Source organism: Stegodyphus dumicola, chromosome 7 (genome assembly GCF_044657685.1).
Source record: "Stegodyphus dumicola isolate Sdum_Otavi_A_Nest chromosome 7, ASM4465768v1".
Classification (NCBI taxonomy): Eukaryota; Metazoa; Arthropoda; class Arachnida; order Araneae; family Eresidae; genus Stegodyphus; species Stegodyphus dumicola.
The window spans coordinates 110,881,281-110,902,838 of NC_140774.1; the positions used below are offsets into that span (position 1 = coordinate 110,881,281).

The window sequence follows — 21,558 nt, forward strand, 5'->3', positions numbered from 1 at the left end:
AGCTTAGAGATATGAACAGTACTTTTCAAAGGAGAGTGGTACCTCGATATAAGTCATTAATACTTTGCAGATCTTTGGATATAGATACTATACGAACTATTCCAATAAGAAGTAGAGAAAAAATAATTAATGTCTTCTTATAAAAAATCTTGTTGTTATGAATACAATTACATTGATTAATACTAAAATACAAATGCAGGGATTCAAATATATACTGTACATAAATAAAATACTGTACAAGATGCTGTATATAAATTTTTTTCTGCTATCCAGATCAAAAGCAATTTTTCAACATGCTCAATGTTTGCAACGTTAGCGATTTAATGGCATCTTTGCTTTGCACAGTCGTAGACGCCATGGTACTCGGCATACAGCATGCTATAAATCAAGTTTTGGATACACATGCTGCCTTCATACGTTTAAAAAATCTCTTTTTGTTCTTCGCCATTCTAACATTTTTCATCGTTTCTTAATTCTTCTCATTAATTTCCCTAAAACTCATTTCTAATGAATTTTTAAAAAATAAATGTGAAAAAAAAAACCCTTTTCAAATTCAAAGCTGGTTACTGGTTACAGGAGGCGTACTGAAACTAATGCGCAGTAGTAGCATTGTCTCGAAAGAGGTAAAAATTGCAGTGCGCGTAGTCGTTACTCACCAAACCCGAGTCGTTTTCCAAACAAATATCGTGACTATCAAAACAAAACTTTTCGGGTCCAAACAGGACATATACCAAATTGGGCATATTTAAAATACTGAGGTATGATTGTAATTCGAACAGTTGATGAATTTATTTTTATTTGTAAAAACATTACTAGAATTTCCAATGCTTTTGATTAGCTTAAAAATTTAATGAGCATAAAGAAAGAAGGATTTCAAGAAAGCTAAATATAAATATAATGTATATGTTCCGCTGTAAAATTCCACAGTGATTTAATTGTATTGAATGAAAGTATTAAAAAATTGTACGCATGCTTTTTTTAAATGCAGGTGGCGCACAAAGCAGAATTTGGACTACGCATATTTGATGATGTATGCCCAGGCAAAAGGGACGTTTTATGTGCAGGTAACGTTTAATAAATTGTAATTTCTGGCTTAGTGAATTTAACTTATATATTTGGTAATGTTTACTAAAGTTAAATGGCGTTAATCTTTGGGAAAGCTGTTAATTTCACATAGTTTCTGAAAGGTAAATATTATAATGACATGATTAAAGTTTTTAATTCCAGTTAAATTTACTTACATAGTTGGTTGCTATTGAAGAAAAAAGAGTAAAAACTTTCTTTAATCTACAAAAGAGTTTAAAATGTTTCCTGTATTTACTGAATTTCCGTGCGTATCCCGTAACATTTTTGCGTTCAGATTCTTTACATTTTAGAAATACTCCCGTAATCAACGTGAGATAACGGACTGTTGAACTTTATTCTATCCAAGTACAAAGACACTCGATCCCAGCGAAGCAAACACGAACTAAGTCGCTGATCTAGCTGCACATTTATCTTCTAATTATTTATAGATGGTGGAGGTCTAAGGAGTAGTAGAGACAAAAACAAGAACCCGTAAGCTACAGGGAAACAGAAATGAAGATATGTTATTAGACACTGCAATGTTAATATTAATATGTATTTATATGATACCGTGGGCTCCGGGGTACTTGTGCATCTTGGCCTGGACAAGTGGTCAGCCTGTCGCAGGACCCCCGGTACCAACTTCTAGCATTAGGAATATTTTACACCAGAAGTAATGCCATCAATGACAATATTATATAATGGTAACATTTCAGTATAGCAATGATATTTCTTTAGGCTGATAGATTACACTTCAGGGAAATATAAAATTAAAAATGAAACTAACGTTATTTCATATTAAAATGTGCTTAAGAAATTGTTTATGTAGCTAATATTTCATCCTTTAGACGGTTAATAAAAAGATTTAATAATACTCAACTAATATCTATATTTTTGCAGATGCAATGTTTAAATTTTTATTTTACGTTTATTGCATTATTAGCATTATGCTATTTTACAACACTTAAATCATATTTGCTGTTAAATATGCAGTGTTTGGGTAAGAAATGAGGAAAACGAACGACTCATGCATTCTAACTTGATACAATTATTACATTGGGTATCAGCGTATAACATGAACTTTCTGGGATAAACCCAAGTATATGCGACCGATTTTTGAAATTAGCGTTGCTAAGGAAATGCCAGCAACCAAGAAATGTTTGGGAATAGAAAAATATGAAAACACTCATCAAGTGATAAGGCAACAAGAAACTAGTCCTGCACATTTCGAAACTAGTCCTGCACATTCATGAATAAACAACAGTTTTATTCATGAATGTGCAGGACTAGTTTCGAAACAAAAAGTACTAGCAATTTACAGAAATTGGGACGTTTTTAATTCTATCAGCCAGTACTTAAAGATCAGTACTTAAAGATCAGTATCAGTACTTAAAGATCTCACTTTGGATGTGATTTACTGGGGTACATATAAGATTCCTTGCCAGTGTGCCTTAATTACATTGATCAAACTAAGAGCGCTTTAAAATTTCGCGCTAAGCAACACGAGACATAAACACGTAACTCCACTCTTGCCGAAACATGTGGGTGAAAAATATTTTTCATTTTCCTGCAGCCAGAATTGTTCAAAAAAGCATTTTCCATTAGAGAATTACATTTTAAGCGGCATTTCATATTTATAAAAAATCTTTCAATTTTTGTTAACGATCACAGTTCCACTCTGTCTTTACCTTTACCTTTTAAGGAAATTATTTCATAAGTTTTCAGTTTTTTTATCAGTATCTTTACTTTTCCCTCTCATTATTATAACCTGAGAAAAGGTTTCACTTTCTTCATGTGCACTCCTACAGCAAATTAAGAAGATTCTATAGTTACATCTTCGAAACTAGTCCTGGAAATCTTCTTGCCTTAACATCTGCAGTAATCGTTATTCCGCAAGTTATAATAACTGTAAGACTCTTTTTTATGGAGCTGATCAATTCGTTCCCAGCTAAATGCCTTTAATAGCTCTCCTTACTTATTGCGTCAGTCAGCTATTCCCCCTTGCATTTCACAAAGTTATTTATGAACGTCTGCATGTTTCCAAAATCCTTACACTCAAACTCCTTAACAAACGAAATAAGTCTAAACAAACAACTCCTTAACAAACGAACTATGACAAACTGAATAGAAACATTGAACATTTGTAGTTCGATCCATGTTCAGATCTCGATGTACTGTGTAGCTGCATTAATGTTTTCATGGTTTCCATGTCTGTAATATGCATACGTGCCATTTTCTCTTAGAAGGTCCTCCATGAAATATTCTTCTCTTAAGCAGATAGCCCTCATATGCTTTGTCTTAATGTATTAACCTAATTTATCTTAACTTAAACTGCATTTAAGAAATGGGTAACAGACTACATTTCATGGATGCGATGCACTATATTGTCTTTAGGATTGTAAACACAAATTTGTATACAGGTTATATTCTCTTAATATGTCCCCCACAGATATATCCTTCCACTTAAGCAGACAGCTGCCATGTGTTTTGTCTCAATAAGTTAAACTAACTAACGTAAATTGAACTGCATTTAAGAAAATGATAGTAGATTGCATTTCGTGACTGTGAGCCGTTCTTTTGTATCCGGGACCGTAACACACAGAAACGTGCATGGACATCATTTGATTTCTCAAAATATATGCCTTTAGAATAGTTTAATAAATTTACTTTGCATGCGCAAAACGGAGATGTAATACAATTCGTTGACAGAATTTTTTTCGGATATAGTATATGGATAGGTGTATAATTATTACGGACCTATTTAGTATAATGACTTTCACTGGATTATAATAGATGTGGTTTTGAATGTAATACAATAAACCACGCCTTTTAAAATGTGTGTAGATTTATTTTAGTTAATATGTTCTGCTTTATTGAAATCTTTCCTGACTTCGTATATTAAGTAATGTACTCGTGAAAATCAGCAAACCAGATGCCAGAGTATAATTTAACCTATGTATTATACATAACATAAAGCAATTATGTTATTATACTGCTTATTCATGTTTCTGACACTGCAGAAAAAGCCTGGACGAAAATTGATATATGAGGCTTGAAGATTAAAACAGATTTAGTTTAAAGAAAATTGAGCTGCACCTCTCATGTATATTTGTCCAAATATCACTTTAAATTGCAGTACTGTCTGAATGAAAATGACAAACATATGTTCAAAAAAAGATATTTTATATTTTTAGGCAAGTAAAGTATGTTGTATAGTATCATTCCTTTATTTCTAAGTCATTAAACATTAAGTATTCTATATCGAGTAAGACATAACGTACAGAGAGCAATTTAACTTAAATCTGGTAAAAGAAGAACGTTTGTTGAACGTTTTGATAAAGATTAAATTGAAGTGACATAAATTACAGCTAATTATCTCTTTGTATATTATAAAAACCAAATTTTTAATTTTAGAAGCAATAAACATATTATGCATCAAACGAATCAGTACAGGACAGAAATTTATTACAGTACAGAACAGTATTATGTTACTTCATTTCCTAAAGTTCATAAAAATTAAAATTTCATATCTCTATGCATTATATCAGAATGGCATGAGAAACTGAAATGCGATAAATCCAATCTAATGCTTTCGTATAAAATCGAGAAAATAATTCAGATCAAGGAATTTAGCGACAAATTTGTTGGGGAATTATTAAAGCCTCCAAATAACCACAAACTTGCTATATTAACTTTCAGAATGACCGCAATATATTAATATCAGTATGTATAGTTTCATTATTTCATGAACATCAAATTGCAGTCAGATTGGGATGCAAACCTGAGACGTTCTTGATTTTAAAGCTAAGGCCCAAGCTAGTGGCTGTGTCTAGAGTAAAACAAATTAATTGGAAGGGAAGATCGAAAAAAGGAAAAAAAGCAGTTTGCTATTAAATAAAATCCTCAAGAGGCCGAAGGAATTTTTAGACACTATATCGAGTAATTTGAAATACTTTAAATATCCTTTTTTAAATGAAGAAGCGTGTAATCTTAACCAGCAGTGTAATTCTGTATAACTAGTTCTGTAATTTTTGTAAAAAGAAAAATATTCTCGAAAAGCAGCAGAGTGGAAAATTGATAATGATCTGGGAAGCCATAAGCTAAACAATAATTGATAGTTAAAGCTTTTGATGGGAAAAATAAACAGTGAAATATAGCTCTTCCTGAAAAAAGACGTTTTTATAGGCGAGATTTGGATGGAAATCAATGGATTTTCCAGCATTTTCATCTTGATATATTGTCATGCGCCCTTAAAAAGTAATATAAGATAGTTAATACTCTTTTAATGACCGAATTTATTACAGGATTATAATCTGACAGAAACTGTATGGAAAAATTTAGATTGAATTATTTATTATAATGAATATAGGTCTAGCAAAACCGAGTATTTAAACCTGCTACCATTACTACCGGGAAGATACTTACAACACATGACAAAATTTGATTATGCTAATTTGAAGTACGCAGATGATTCAAATGAAAATATTGAAACGGGCAATAAAATCAAAAACCTTTGATCGATCGATGTGCAAGTTTGTAGGCATTATCCTTGTGATTGTAAGAATAATCAATAATAGTAGTGCAACATTGCAGAAGTAAGTAGCATCAGTACCAAGATCACTGCCTCATTGCTGATATGCACTACGCCAGTGTAGCGATCTGTGAAGCATTATTTGATTTATGAAGGTATTAAATCGGTTGAAATTCATTGCTGAATGAAAGCGCAATACGTGATTCGTATGGGGTTTTGCAGAAAATTCACAAGCACAGACTTTCTGTTCTTTCACACAAGTGGTGTTGAAGTTAAAATCGCGTTTCTTCTATGAAGGAAGTCTCACGCCCGTCCACGGACATGACGGAGTGACAAATGGAAATATCCCCGTAGTGGAAGAAGAGTTTGTGAAGGAGAAGAGCTGTATTACTGGGAAGGAAAAAATCACTCTGTTAGATATTAGTGTCAGTTCAACATTGATATTTTGATGAACAGCTGCGATTCAATGAAGTGTCAGTGAAACAGGTATCACATCAGTTGACTCCTGAAATGAGGAAATGTCGTGTTGATGCTTATAAGGAAGCTTTGCTCTGCTTCCAGTTGCAAAGGATGAATTTCTGAACAGAATTATTAGAAAGAAATTTGGGTACACTACCACCAATCTTACACAAAGAAACACAGCAAGGGGTGATCAATGCGCTTTAGATTTACAATAATGCATATAAATACTCATGAGCTTTCCTTGCGTAGAACTTCTGTAACTGTATATAGGTAAATAATTGCATTAAAATGAAGCATGGTGATTGGGAAAAAGTTTAATAAGTGTGTGTCATGAATCATTTTCAGTATATCACAAAGGGAAATTTTAAAATCTAGTTTCACATTACCTTACACCCTTTTTACAGTATTAGTCAGTAACATCAAAAGAGATTACAGCTGATTTCTGCAAAGAAATATGCTTTAAGTTTCAAATAAACCAAATTAATATTTTACAACAGATATGTTTATGGAGAGTAACGAAGTCAGATGCTTCTCTTGTAATCATTTGTAATAATTCGTAATGATCGTGATGTTTCAAACTCAAAAGTTCCTAGTTCTCAGAATTCTAATTTTTATAACTCAGGTCCTTGTGAATTAGCTCACAAAAGTATACATGAAAAGCAACTTATTGAACTATTTCACAAGTATCTTTAGTTCAGTGATAGCGAAAGTTTCGATGTGAATTTTCATCATCTTCAAGTCAATAACGCATACATGAATAACTCTCAAGTATTTTCTTAATACTACTATATAAGTTTTTATTCTGATGACGAAAACCAGAGTATTTTTAAACGAAAGGACAAACCAAATAGGCCAGAAGAGATTATTTCATCCAAATTTAATAAAATTTGTGATTCGAATGTTTATAGAATAAGCTGATGTATGTCAAATTTCGTTTCATTAACATGCTTATAGTGTTCGTTTAATTAATATAAATTTCAATTTTTTCCATGTTCTCTTAAAGACAGTATCCAAACAGCAATTAATTTAATGATAATCACCTTCTGCGTAAGGAGTTTTTAAAATATTCGTTCGTTCTACATTTGATGCTGCAAATTTGATTTTGATATATTGGAAAAGAAATATTTCTGGAGATTTAGTGTTCATTTTGAAGTAGGTTTCCTCTTTCGGGAACAAAGTGTGAATTCTAGAGGGAACTTATTTGATTTCATTGTCAACATTCAGATATGGAGGGATGTTATGGCGCCTGTGTATTAAGTATAATTAAGACACAATAACACGCCGAATACATACTAATTCAGAAGTCAAACAACAAAAATCAGTCCTGTGAAAATTTTGTAAATATAACGCTGATTTTTGTTGTTTGACTTCTGAATTAGTAGTAAGTATAAGTCAAACAAAATATCTCAACAACAAAACACATAAATTCTTAAGCAAAATATTTTCTGTATGCTTTCGTTTTCATTTCGTTCATCTTGCAAAGCTAACCTATTGCTCTGATTCAAAAATTTTCACTTCTAATAAAAGTTCCTAAACCATGTAAAATACATATAAAATTATAAGGTGTTTCTCCCGCCTTCTTAGCATGCCTTCGTGATGTAGTGGTCAGCACACGTATTCGAGAGGTCCGTGGTTCGAGTCCCAGCGAGGGCATTGCTCATTTTTTATGTACTCCTGCGTCAAAAATACCTTATATCTCTATAAAAATATTTATTTTAGGATAGCAATATTGATAAGTGTAATTTTTAAACACACTACTCAAGCATTTGAGTAAGTAATCCTTTAGTACAGTTAAAAAAATTATTTTAAGTTAGAATAACCATGAAATCTTTACTTGAGGAGTGATAAATATTACCCATCGTGAACAGGATGCAATAAATCGAAAACTTCGAAAACATTTAAAACTGAATTAATAATTCAAATGCTGAAAAACAATTTACGTAGATCAGTTCAATCTTCTTAGAAAGAATCAAAGGCATTACACATTTTTCTTTTCTCTTGCTCAAAATTAAATGCATAATAGTTTCTATAAATTTATTTCGTGTGAACCAGAAACTCGTTGTACATAAAAAAGAAATGAAAAATCGGATATGAGTACATACAACAACGATGTTATGACAACATACGGTAACGATGCATATACGGCAAAGATGTCACGAAGCAAACAAAATTTAAATGTGAAATGAAACCTTAAAAATGCATCAAAACGAATAGAGAACCTCCAAGAAATTAAAATTTAATAGCTTCTAACCAAACTTACGTGTCACAATACGCTTTCATGTATTCATAAAATGACTATTCAAAGACTGGAAGATTACATTTAATTCTTCTATAGTCCTCAAATGATTGAGCTCTGTAAAAACGGCTGCGATTTGCTCGTACGTTTTCTCTCAGATTCGAATCAGGTCTGCTCGATATGGATGAGCGTTGTCATCATTAAAAAGGACGTAAAATCCACATGCATCTCCAAAATAAAAAACAATAAGATTTCATCTCGATATTTGTCAGAAGAAATATGTCTCTCTAGTGATCGCGAGAAGAGTAGTCCATTACAATGTTTCGATACAATTATATCTGTGCCACTGTAAAAGTAATGTTGTCTAAAGTAGGAATATTTCTTGATTCTGTCTGTCTGTGCTGAATATGCGAGTATGCTGAAAAATTAGATGTTAAACTGGTCACTGATTCGTCGCTCAAAATATCATAATCCTTTTGTTATAGGCTCATTCTGTGGTATTTTGCACCATTTCAGACGGACTGTACTTTCTGTAAAATCAGTAAAACAACTGTTAATTTTCTGATGCAAAATTCGTTTTGTGTATATAACAAACGGTTTTCTTAAGTTCTGTATATCTAGTAAACAGTGAGAAACCGTCTTTTCTCGTTGGCAGAACATTTCAGGAAGACGCTAATGTAAACCGAAAAACATATCTAAACGTGGTTTCTAATTAAAAGGGAAAGTCATCAAATATTGTTCTGAAGATTTTTATTGGTAAACAGTGGTTACCGGACAAACTATTTGCGAAAACAGTTTGGAATGATTCTGAGGAGGTATTGAAAATGGGAAAAAACGAACAAATGTTCCACTGCAATTGCAAGCTTTAAAAGCAGCTGCCAAAATGTCATGTTCTTCCTGCAAAACCACTTGCGGAAAGAAACGATATGAACTAAACCTTGTGTGAAGTGGTTCATCCTTATACCCATAAATTCCAGATAATTGTTGAGGTTTTGTATCAATTGAAAGAGAATTCACTAGCTAAGAGAAGATTTTCCCGTTAAGCAATTTGTTGCAGTACAAAATTTTAGTGGCGTCTTTAGCGGCTTAGCAGTTTTTTCGGCTTTTTAAGAGCAGACTGAGATGACTTTCTAAGAAAGTCTCAGAAAACCAGATACTGCATTTCTTAAAACATTCATTAAATATTCAGCCACATTGCCACATCTATAACTGGCTGCTCTTCGTCTAAATGACCAACAGATCTCCGTCATAACGGGTCTTCTAAAAATAACGGGTCTTCGATATTTTCAAAACTTGCAATCACGTCATAATTGCAGAAGCTTGAGAGAAAGCGTACTATCTGCAAAACACTTGCAACGTATTTGGATGATATCATATCATTATATGACTTCGGAAATGGATTTATAAAATTAAAGTCTATAGTGGAAATTAAATTATTGGTTTTTTCTCATTCATTACCTCAGAAAATGTCGTTATTTTTAAATATTCAAAATAAAATTTATTATACTAGTACTTTGAACGTTAGTATCCACTTAACTGTCGCATCTCAGCTATTATGTATTGTGATATTAAATATTTGTCAAATAATTTCTTCCCTTGATGAGTTTAATAAATAAGATTATAAGGTAAGCGACTTAAAATCGATGCTTGGGTTTTTCATCTCGAGAATTTCTTCACTTGAATTTTCTATGATTTATAAAGACAAAAACATATTTGACGGTGGTATAATTATAAATTTAGAAAACTATAGCTCACCAAAAAAATCAAGTTAATGCTATACTTACAAATGAAAAGTAACTGTAAAAGAAAATTAAAAATTCTGCTACGCGCTGGATTTGTTGTAAATATTTTCGTTTGACAAGCAAATACAGAAAATATTATTAAAAAAAAACATTTCAACATTTTAAAAGAAAAAAAATACCCCGTATTTCTTTGGAGGAAACGTCGAAAGTCTTAGAAATGTAGGAAAGGTCTTATAAAACTTAGGACTATATAAGAAAGTTCATATGTTTTCTTTAAAATATTTTTAAGAACATCTCTTTTTTTTCGGGATGTTTAAAACGTTTTTTCCCCAATGGAAACTCTTTATCTCAATTTTCTCGGTTGACGGAGTTTTGTCCAAAGAAATACGGCTGGTAGAATTTAATTGCTCTTAACTACTTCAACTGAAAATGTAGCACTAAACTTTTTATTTGATATACTTTCCTTTTGATACTGAAAATTATATTTATCTAATTTTTCTTCTTTATCAAGAATATATGGATAAGACGCATTTTTATTGGTTCTCAGTTAATTATAATAAACTTTACAAATTATAATAAACTTTACAATTTCCGCCGCCCAGTCTGTATGGTTGTCAGGGAAACTAACTGCCATGCCGAAGGACCTGGGTTCGAATCCTGGAGAAGGCATGGTGGTAACTGTGCGTTCCTTCATAGGAAAGGCTATGGTGGCCCACCTATTAGGTGCCTCCATAATAAAGAGACCACCACAACGGCCTTGTATACATTAATGGACTGGGTTAGATTTGTAATTGTTCACAATCTGCCACTGGGAAAAAAATTACAAATGACGGTTTGGAACAGAATACACGGATACAGACGGTTTGGAACATTCATTGCATAAATGCATAAATTTTTAATGCATTCATTGTATTTCACATTGTATTTTTTAAAATAATGAATGAAAATCTTTTTTCTATGCAATGGAAAAAAATCTTCTTTTAGGCTCTCTTGCGTGAATTAAATGGCAATAATTTAGCTTATGTATAATCCTTAAATATCTAAATTTTAATCATTATAAAGCTATGTAACAAAATGTCTGCGAAAGAGAGGAATGCCTTGGTGGAAAATGTTCTAAGGAAAACTAGCCTTATTTTTTAGAACGAGAGAAAACGGTTAAAATTCCATAAACGGGTTGACCGCCAAGCTAGGCGAGAGTTTTTTATTTGGCGCGATTTTAATTTGGTTGTGGTTTCCGGCTGTATGTTTTCTTGTGGCAAACCTAGAGCTTTACTTCGGTAACTGTAACAGCGCGAATTTAGTGTAGCCAGATTTTTTTTTTTTAAATTTAATCTTGAAATACTGTGTTTGTTTTTAAAAGTTTTACTGTTTAATATTATCGTTATATATAGTTTTAATACTATATTTATATAAATATTTGCAGAAGGTTAAGCTGTTGTTGGTAGGAGAATGTTGGATTTCATATGACATGAAGTTTATAATTTATGAATGTTTTCATTTAATTTTATTTAGTTATGTGGCATTCGAAAGATGTGGAATATTTAAAACTTTCAACGAAAGTTGTTTAGTGTGTTGAATTACACGACAATAGTAACTTGAATATTTTAGCTAGTTTTATGATGCTGAATACGCATAATTTGCTATTCTGTTTACGTTTAAAACTGACTTCGCAGTGCTCTGATCTGATAAGTGTATACATTTATTTACTCAATAATTATTTACAAGAATTGTTCATTCTACTTTTTATGATGAATTACATATATATAGAACTATGCTTTTCTTTGCAAAGCTGTTGGACTTTGTTTTACCCACCTAGTATTTTATCATCTCATTTAACTATTCTGTTTACATAAAATAACGGCATTTCACTACTGCAAAACTTAAAATTTATTATTCTGTTGACGTTTAAAAACACATTTTAGTGCTTTCATTGCCGCCTAAAAATTCGCCATATTTTGAAGGCTAAAATAGTTTGGCGCCAATTTACCCCGCATATGGAATTTTAGCCAAGAAAACCAATCATGCGATCAAAATCTTTGTCTGGACTTCTAGTCCACGACAGACTACCAGCATTCAACCGCTTGAACCACCCGTTTGAGTGATTTATTAAAGGAATTCATTACTATTGTACAAATGATATACAGAATCAATACATTCTTCTCTTAACAGAATCAATACATTTTTAATAAAGATCAATCAGTTACGAGGGCTATCCAGAAAGTAGATTACGTTTTGGAATAAAAAATAAACAAAGTATAGGAAACAAATTTTATTATATACAGATGAAAGCCACACTCAAATACTACTTTTCTACACAGTCACCATACAAATTAAGGCATTTATCGTAGCGATGTACGAGCTTGGAAATTCCTTCGTCGAAAAATTCGGCCGCCTGCGCCTTCAACCACTTCGTTACCTCTTCTTGCTTTTCGCTGATGATTTCGTGCAACAAACTTCGCGAAATTTGTGGAAAACTCAAAGAAAGTTCCGTTATTGTGAAATTTCGATTTTCACGGACTTTAGCATCGACTTTTTCGAGAAGTTCGGCGGTCACTATGCTGGGTCTCCCACTTCGATCTTCGTCGTGAACATTGGTTCGGCCATTTTGAAATCTTATGACCCACTGACGCACTCCACCTTCAGTGATAATGTTGTCCCCATACGCTTCACGAAGCTGCCGATAGATTTCTATCGGTTTACAGTTTTTTGCAGTCAGAAACCTTATTACTGAGCGCACCTCGCAGCTCGCGGGATTTTCAATTAACGCAGACATTTCAAACCGTCACAGTATCTGAACGGAGCACAGCACGAACCTCTCACTAGCACGGCTAGATGCAGACTGAGCTGCGCAACGCTCTGACCCCAAGATGGCCGTGCTAGCCCCGCCCCTAGCGGACACAGACGGAAACGTAATCTACTTCCTGGATGGCCCTCGTATATGAAAAGAACTTTGTTATTCTAAAAATTATTCATGAGATTACATACTACATGCTATTCTCAAAATATTACACACATATTAAAAATTCAAATGCGAAAAGAATCAAAAACTGATCCGGTTATCATCACACACTGGAAATTATCTGTGCGTGATCTCAAGTCACATTAAATAAACTCATGAGATAATCGACTGCAGTCCCTACCTTTCGTATTGCTATTTCCCATTCGGTGGTCCCACAGGCACTGAAGTATATTTTGAACTCGTAGCATTTTATGTTCAACTCTGTTAGACGGGAGGAGTAGGTTATCGAATGTGTTTCCAGAAAAGAGCACTAAATTCAGGCTCAAAGGGGCAGATTGTTTTCAGCTGACTAAGCGAAGAAAGCGCTATACAAACCGATCTCTGGAAAAAAATGTCTGGTTTGATCCGGGGTCTAGTCCGCCGCGCAGTCTGCTCAGAGGATAGGTAGAAACCATAAAGCAGGTCTATGGTAGAAACCTGCTTTATGTTACACCCAGAGCAGAAATTTTTAACATACAGATGGTGAAGGGGCTGCAGATGAAAACGTCACTCAGCATTAAATCAGGATCCCTGGGACGTACGTAGGAATGAATAGATGTATGTGAACAAACTCACCTCTAAATACTTCCCAAAATGCACAGACAGCTATGTACAGTCTGAAGATACCACCGTAGTACATTCTGATGATTTGGTTGTTCTTTTTAATAATCTTCTCTAAATGCTTATTGTTGTATAATTAAAAAATCTGATGTGTATACCACATGACTTCCTTGTACGGAATATTAAATTATACGCATTTTTTCTTGCATTTCATTTAAACTTATCGGATTGAATTAAATCTACTTCGCCGACAGCGCATAAACCACAATAGAATAAATGCATTCTTTAAAATTCACTCTAGTATTTTTTACTATAGCGACACTCTGGCATTAGATTCACTTAACAGTATAATATTTCGTTCATATTATAACTCATAATGCACAAAATTTATATCATTTAAGAATTATCTAATCGTTGCCATATGTTCTATTCAAATACTATAATAGAGCTAGAATGATGTATAAAAGAAATTAAGCAAAAAAGAAACAGTTTTTCACAGACGATTGAGTATTTCTCATTCAATTAATTCAGTTCTCACTTCGCTAGAAGGCAAAAATACATAAAAACTCAAAATATATATATTAAAAATTACGAAGTAAATCTTAAACACTTATTTCCACGAAAAAATTCCAGAAAGGATTAAGCATGATTTAATTGGCAATAATAAATGAAGGCGTTACCTTTGTTGTTGCGAAGCTAAGTTTATCTAGATTGGCAACCACTAGTCTGCTGTTTCAAATGTAAACAATCAATGGCCGCCATAAAAAAAAAGGCTTAGCGGCACTTAAACAACTTTAAAATTGTTGATAATTCTAGAAATATTGCATACAGATTTACTAAAGGCATGAAAACCTTAACCGGAAGATAAAAACAACATAATTCAATCATTTTTAAAGCAAAAAATGTACAATTTACAAACATATAAGAGTAAAGAAACTGAGATCACTGAGCCGGGTAACAGAGTGGATATACAGGGTGATCTTTTTTAAAGTGACAGTGTTTGGAGCGCCCTGTAGCGCGAACTAATAGCCGAAATGGCACCAATTTTGGTATGTAGACTAATCAAGACATGGGACATCAAGACATACAATCGTAGAGTTAAATTAGTAATGTTTATTTACTACATTAACTTCCCCGGTGAGGAATTAGACCACATTCAATGTGAGCACAGCTCTCAGAAATAACACCGTGCATTCTGTGCACAACGTTCTCCACAGCCGTATGTAACATATCACGAGAAATATTCCGCACTGTCTTTCTTATGTTATCCTTTAGAATAGACAAATTTGATACTCCACCAACATAAACTTGAGATTTCAAATAACCCCAGAGCCAAAAATCGCATGGCGTGAGGTCAGGGGAATTAGGCGACCATGCAACTGGAAAACTGTGACTTATGACTCTATCATCAGTGAAATTTTGGCCCAACAGCTGCTTTACCTTATTACTAATGTGCGACGGAGCACCATCCATAAAGATTATCATAAAGATTATCTGTTGGAGTTGGTTTCTTTGCTGAAGTTGTGGAATAACAAACGTTTGCAGCATTTCGTGATACCTTTCTGCATTTATGGTGCACGTTTGGGGTCCTGTCGGAGTGATGGTCTCAAAAAAGAATGGCCCAATTACGAATTCGGCTGTGAAACAACACCAAACAGTGACGTTTGGGGAATTTAATGGGATTTTGCGCTCAGAAGCCCAAATTCGGCTATTTTGTGTGTTTACGGACCCATTGAGATAAAAATGACACACAACTCCCCACAGAATGTGCCATGAGAAAGCATCATCAATTTCTACCCTGGCAAGAAACGATAGAGCGAATGTCATTCGCTTACCATAATCACTTGCTTTCAGTTCGTGCAAGCGGCTGATTTTGTAGAAGTAATATCCAATAACGCGCCTCAAAACTCTCCATACCGTGGAACAATTCATTCCAATTGTCGAGCTACATCCCGGGCGCTGCTAGTACCAGCAATGGTTCCCTGCGATCCTTCGACAATTGCAGTTGCCACATCAGTTATTACATCTTCTGATGCTGGTTTACGTCCTCTTCCAGCGCGAATGGTTAGTAACCCCGTTTCCTCGAACTTCTTAATCATTTTCTTAAGACCATTCAGCGATAAAGGCCCCCTTCGTAATTCCCGAAGAGCTGCGGGTGCATTACATTTATTCATGTAATATAACTTACGTGCGTTACTGGTGAAGCATGAATAATGCATTACATTATTCATGCTTCACCAGTAACGCACGTTCTGGTAATGTGAGAGGCATGTCCACTGGTGCTAGTTTACTTCAGCTGAGATTATTTGTCGGATCTCTCTACTACTTGCTTTTATAGCCCTATTACTGGCGCTGTCATCGCACAACATTTGCATTTTTCTTTGATACCCGTGTTTTATGCTAATTCTCGTTATTGTAAGCTACAGCAGCGCTACAAAATGACCTAGCGGCGATTTTTGGAACTAAAATGTTTTTTCACGGAATCCCATGTCTTGGTTAGTCTAAATACCAAGTTTGGTGCCATGTCGGCTATTAGATCGCGCTACAGGGCGCTCCAAACACTGTCACTTTAAAAAAGATCACCCAGTATATATATAAATATATTTATATACGTTTGGTGCGGCCGTGCACATCTACATGTTATAGCAGTCCTATATACAAAATTTCAACGTTCTGAGACAACGTTCGTTTTTGAGTTATACGAGATACGTACGTACGTACATACGTTCGTACAAACGCCACGAAAAATTCTCTTCTTAAAGCAGTTTTATAATTTTTTTGGAGGAAACGAGTCTTTTATTCTGTCCTTACGTACAGATATTACGCAGAAACATCGTTAAATTGCATTCAATAGCGGTCAAAATGGATATTTTCGTTGAAATATGCAGCCTGAAACTTTTCGCGGTTACAATACTTCCTTTTCACTTCGTACAAGGAAGTAAAAAGGACAACGTGCATAGTGTAAAAATGCAGCCTTTCTTTCCGTGTTGCCATTTTGTAAAGCCCTGAACTTTTGAAATGGTACTGCCAACTTCCGCGTAACAGTGAATAACCATTGCTATATGAGTAATACTATGGAAATACAGTAATTAGAAAACTAAATAATGATTTACCTATAACTTCGCAATTTAAACAGTAATTTTTTTAGTAACTGACATATAGGTGTTGCTATTGTAAAATATTTAGAACTTTAAAATTACTTAAAACTATTTCTAGGGCTGATATTTTGTAGTAAGTGGAAATGCAAAAGAACATGTTAGTTAAAATCCGGATAAACATTTAAAAAAAGTAAACCTAAAAGAAATACCTGGCAGAAGTTCATCCCAAACCCTTTATTTTAAAAGAAAATATGTACTTCAGGTTTTAACTTATATATATTTAAGGAAATAAATTGAAATACTTACGTTAGTTACTATAGCACTGAATAATGTTTTCTCACAATATTATCGAAACATTTTTAAAACTCTCCTCTCTTCCTTTCATAAAATTCTGAAATATTAAAAAAATATTTATAAAAATCAAAGTAAAGGGAAAAGAAATCGCATTCTTACTTTTTATTTAATAAATTTTCTTATATAATTAAATAAACATTAATAACACATAACCTAACATTAATTCAACTTGCAGTTACTTCTATTACAGCTTCGCGGTTTAAATTTTGTTTAGAATTTTACATGAATTGAATATCCTATTTTACTTCAAGAATGAAAACTCTAAACTATACAGAAATGAGAAAACTTATCAAAGTAAGAATGAAAGAATGTAATCGTGTGGTCTTCGTTTGATTCTATTCGATGTGGAAGAAACGTATGTGTTGAGAATACTTTCTGTTTATTTAGCATATATATGATTTACGTTTTAAGTATTTTTCTGAAGAAGGAGAGTATATTTTTCTTTAAAATGAAATAAAAATGCAGAAATTCTATCTTGTGACGTAATAATATTTAGATTTTGCAATATTCATGATATTTTTCTGTTTTTTTCTTTCTTTGATCATTTTATATATTTCTCCATTTATGATTTCTCAATTTCTTTACTTATGGAATGATATTCAATGTTTTGGTTCATTTGTTTCAAGCCAACACAGTGTATATAGCAATACAAGACTAAACAGAAAATATAATCTGTATATTCACAAATTGTGGTATCAAATTTCTAAAATAATATTTTAGTCCGGAATTTTACCTACGGAAACTCAAGTACTTTATAACTTTGATTTTTCTTTTGAAAATTCCAAATGCGAGGAATATTAACACACGCTAATTTATAAAAATACTCTTTTTTGCTTTTCAATGGCACTGCCATTCAAAATAGGAAAAAAAGATATTTTCTGTCTATATTTCAAGTTCGACTTTAAGGTGTACAATGCAGGAACATCAAAAAGATTTTGAACATAAACACATGACTGCTTTTAGGCAAGGGTGCCTAGTAATTAAACTGACTGATGCAATGAGCAGTCATATGATATATGTGAGTTGATGTTTTGTTGGTTCGTGATTGGTACTTGTGACAATTGTGTCTTTGCTAAAACACCTGTACTGAAACATCTATGTATTTCTTGGTTACAGAAGCACGAAAGAAAGGATGGCTAGGAGAAGTTAAGGTATTTCAACAATGGTAAGGTATTTTAAGACAGTCAGTTTGCACTTTTCTCTGGATAAACATTTACTTATGTGGAAATGGGTGCAGTTTATGAGAATGTTTCCCCCTTTGCATGCAATAAAAGGATATGGTTGATGCAATTTACTTAAAATCAGTTCGTTTTTGTTGAAGAGCCAGCTGGTTTTTTTTTTTTTTTTTTTTTTTTTTTTTTTGCACAGTCTTTAAATGAATGACATGTAACTTTGGGATCCAAATAGCGTATCTGTTATTCAAACAATGAACCTTTGCCGAAAGTTTTGATAACGAAATGACAGACATTAAAATTGGAATGAGCTATTAAAATGTGGATCATGTAAGATGCGCTTTTCAGTCTTTCTCTGTGTAAATAAGGAATGCAAATCAACTATGGGAAGAAAATTTAACATTTGATTCATTTTTTAGCTTAAAAATGAATCCAGTAGAAGTATTTCTTATTTTTTGTTTATTTATAGTACTTTAACTGTAGATTTGTTTTGTTATTTGTCAAATATACTGAATTTTCGCGCGTATTCCCCCCTTTCCAAGCATTTTAGGTCTAGGCCCTTTAAATTAAAAAATATTCGAATAATTTTACCTTCCCCATGTTGTATATAATTTTTCCTTCTGAGGGCTAGTTTATCGGTAAAATACATTCCTTTGATTGTTTTATTTTTATTCAGTGCATTTAATTTGTATTTGCATTAGCATTTAATTTTTTTACTTGCATTCATTATTTGAAACGTATTTTGAGATTTTTTGTTAAGCTACGTGGACGTGGCAGGTTTTCTTACACTTTAGATACTTTCGAAACGTGTGATTTCACCTTACTTCTGTTATTTAAGTTCTAGCTCATTGTAGCCTTACCTACTGTTGATATGTTCGATCTTTCGAACTCTGTCTTTTGTTAGCACCTCTTCTCATTCCTTTCTTCGGTGTTCTTTTTGGGAACTTTGGTCAAGACATAATCGTTCGAGGTGCTCTTGGGGCTTTAAAAGGTAATTGAGCTACTGTTGCTTATAAGCTCAGTATCCATAAGACAGTATAATGTTTAATATTATTATGTATTCTTATTGGAATATTGGTTTCTTTTAAAGAAATAATATTGTAATAATTACTAGTTGTTTATCCATGACTGCTTTTCCTTTGCTGTGCTCTTACAGTAACTGCGTTCTTCGGAAATAAAACCGCTCGCATAATTTCTCTCCTTCTAATTTCGGACTATAAAATTAGTTAAAAAAGAGGAAAAAATACGGTAATATCCCAAAAAGAAGCTACATTTAAAAAATTTTGAGGTTTTTAAAAATGGTTTTGTAAATGGTTTCAATGCTTAATTTTCGCAAAATACTGTGTTAACAACACAGTAGTTATCTAGAGTCTTAGAAATTGGAAATATTGTATTGTAAATCATTGGAAATATTGTAAAACTCGGATAACTGATTTCTCTGAGAAATGCCTTCTTTTCGAAACATTGCCATTATGAATTTCACTTCTATTGTACAAAATTTTGGCACTGATTTCCTTCTTTCGATGCATTTATTCAGCTGGAGGATGACATTCTGACCAAACCGCATTACTTGACGATCATGAAGAACTTCGCCTTCAAGAAATTGAGGGAGAACAAAGACTGGATCATTCTGGATTTCTGCCAACTGGGTTTTATAGGTAAGCCCCCTTTCATATTCTCCTCTCCCTGCGATTCAGTGCAGGGCTTATCGATCGTGGAAGGAGTATAAAATTCTCTTTCCGATTCCTCGGCTCGAATTATAGCCCCCTTTTTGAATGTTGCGGAATGGGGGGCTTTTCGAGGTTCATTCTTTTCTGGAGTTACAGTCGGCAAACTCCATTTCTCGCCGAGGTAAAATTTTCGTATGAGTTGGCTCAGAAAGGAATGTAACCTCTTTCTGTGATTCCCTTTGAGCGTTTATGTTAATAACAATAGCTCCTAGGTTCAGAAAAATAAATTCTACTTTTCGCTGAATAACTGAATATAAATTGCGTATTCGTAACGACACCTATATTTCGTTGAGCTAACTTAGCATCAATCGATGGAGTATTGAAAAATGTGAAGGAAAATTATAACAGTTTACATTTTATGCAATTATTGCCAAAGAACCATGTAAAGTTATTATAATAACTTTCAGCATAAGACTTTGCTTAAATTATACTCCTTTTAACTGAATACGGTTATAATTGAAACTATGAAAAATCAAAAACTATTTTTGCAAGATTTAAAAATAGTTTATTTTTTAATTATATCTATATTTATATTTGTATAATTAAATCTATATTTTAAATTTAGTTTTTATACTAAATACTGACTTACAGTTCTTGAACAACGTTATGAGCAGTCGATCTGGAATTTCTTGTTTACAGGCTGCCATGGTGAATCAATTTACTGGGACTGCTTCAAAAACACATCTCGAATGGCGAAAATATTTTCATCAATGGACGCTTACCCTTACCTCTAAATAGTGTTTCGGAGATTTCATTTCCCATAACAAGACACCGTACATTGCTTTTTCAATGCACGACACCATTTTTTCAGTAGACAAACAAGTTCCCTACTGCAGTTCCCAAAATTTAAAACAATGGAATTGACCTAAAGATTATATCGATATAAATTATTTCCTGATATTTCATAAAATTACGTTTCAATTCAATTTTGTTATCCGGTAATTAAATTACACACACACAGTGCCGCAATTTCTGATATTTCATGGTACAATATGAGAATAAGTAATTCCATGCAGATTTATTACCTAACTCATCTGCTAAAGTATTCAAATAATAAATTGTTGTAATATCCGGCTTTATGATTGAAATTCAAATCGAATTTTTATCTCTGAAAAGCAGCGCAAACATCAAGAGTAATATAACCAGCTTAGCTTTTGTAGACTTAAGCCAATTAAAATTATACTTAAAAATACTATACAATATGTTTTAAACTGTTCATATTCTATAAAACTTATATCTCTTTAGCAGAAAATTATGTAATCAAAAATATGTTTTTCTTTAACATATTACTTTAACTTTTTTTGGAGGGGGAGAGGATACGCCGCTCCTTGCACGTATTTGAAATGTTTTGTTTCCTCTAAATCCTTTTAAAGGGAGTAACTTTAAATTGAAATTCTATATATTAGCTTGATTTATGTCTAACAGTGTATCATAAGTTATTCTGGTGCATAGAGAAAATTTACGAGCAACTTTTTATCAGCAAAACTTATGAACAACTTCTGATCAACAAAATCTTATGAGCAACTAAATAAATCGTAATTAAAATTTTATTCGAGCTACTGTTTGGGTACGACTTAAAATTGTTTAGAATACAAAACACTTGTGAATT

The 21,558-nt window shown here is 32.9% G+C and overlaps 1 protein-coding gene across 1 annotated transcript in view; it reads left to right on the forward strand.

Moving 5' to 3' along the window:
- The window catches only part of LOC118201601 (alpha-1,3-mannosyl-glycoprotein 4-beta-N-acetylglucosaminyltransferase B-like), a 246,080-nt gene that overhangs the window by 140,151 nt on the left and 84,371 nt on the right, over positions 1-21,558 (forward strand). Inside the window, exons 6-7 of the mRNA XM_085820727.1 lie at positions 989-1,064; positions 19,757-19,877. Of these exons, the coding sequence (XP_085676853.1) occupies positions 989-1,064; positions 19,757-19,877 (197 nt within the window). The remainder of the gene's footprint in view (positions 1-988; positions 1,065-19,756; positions 19,878-21,558) is intronic.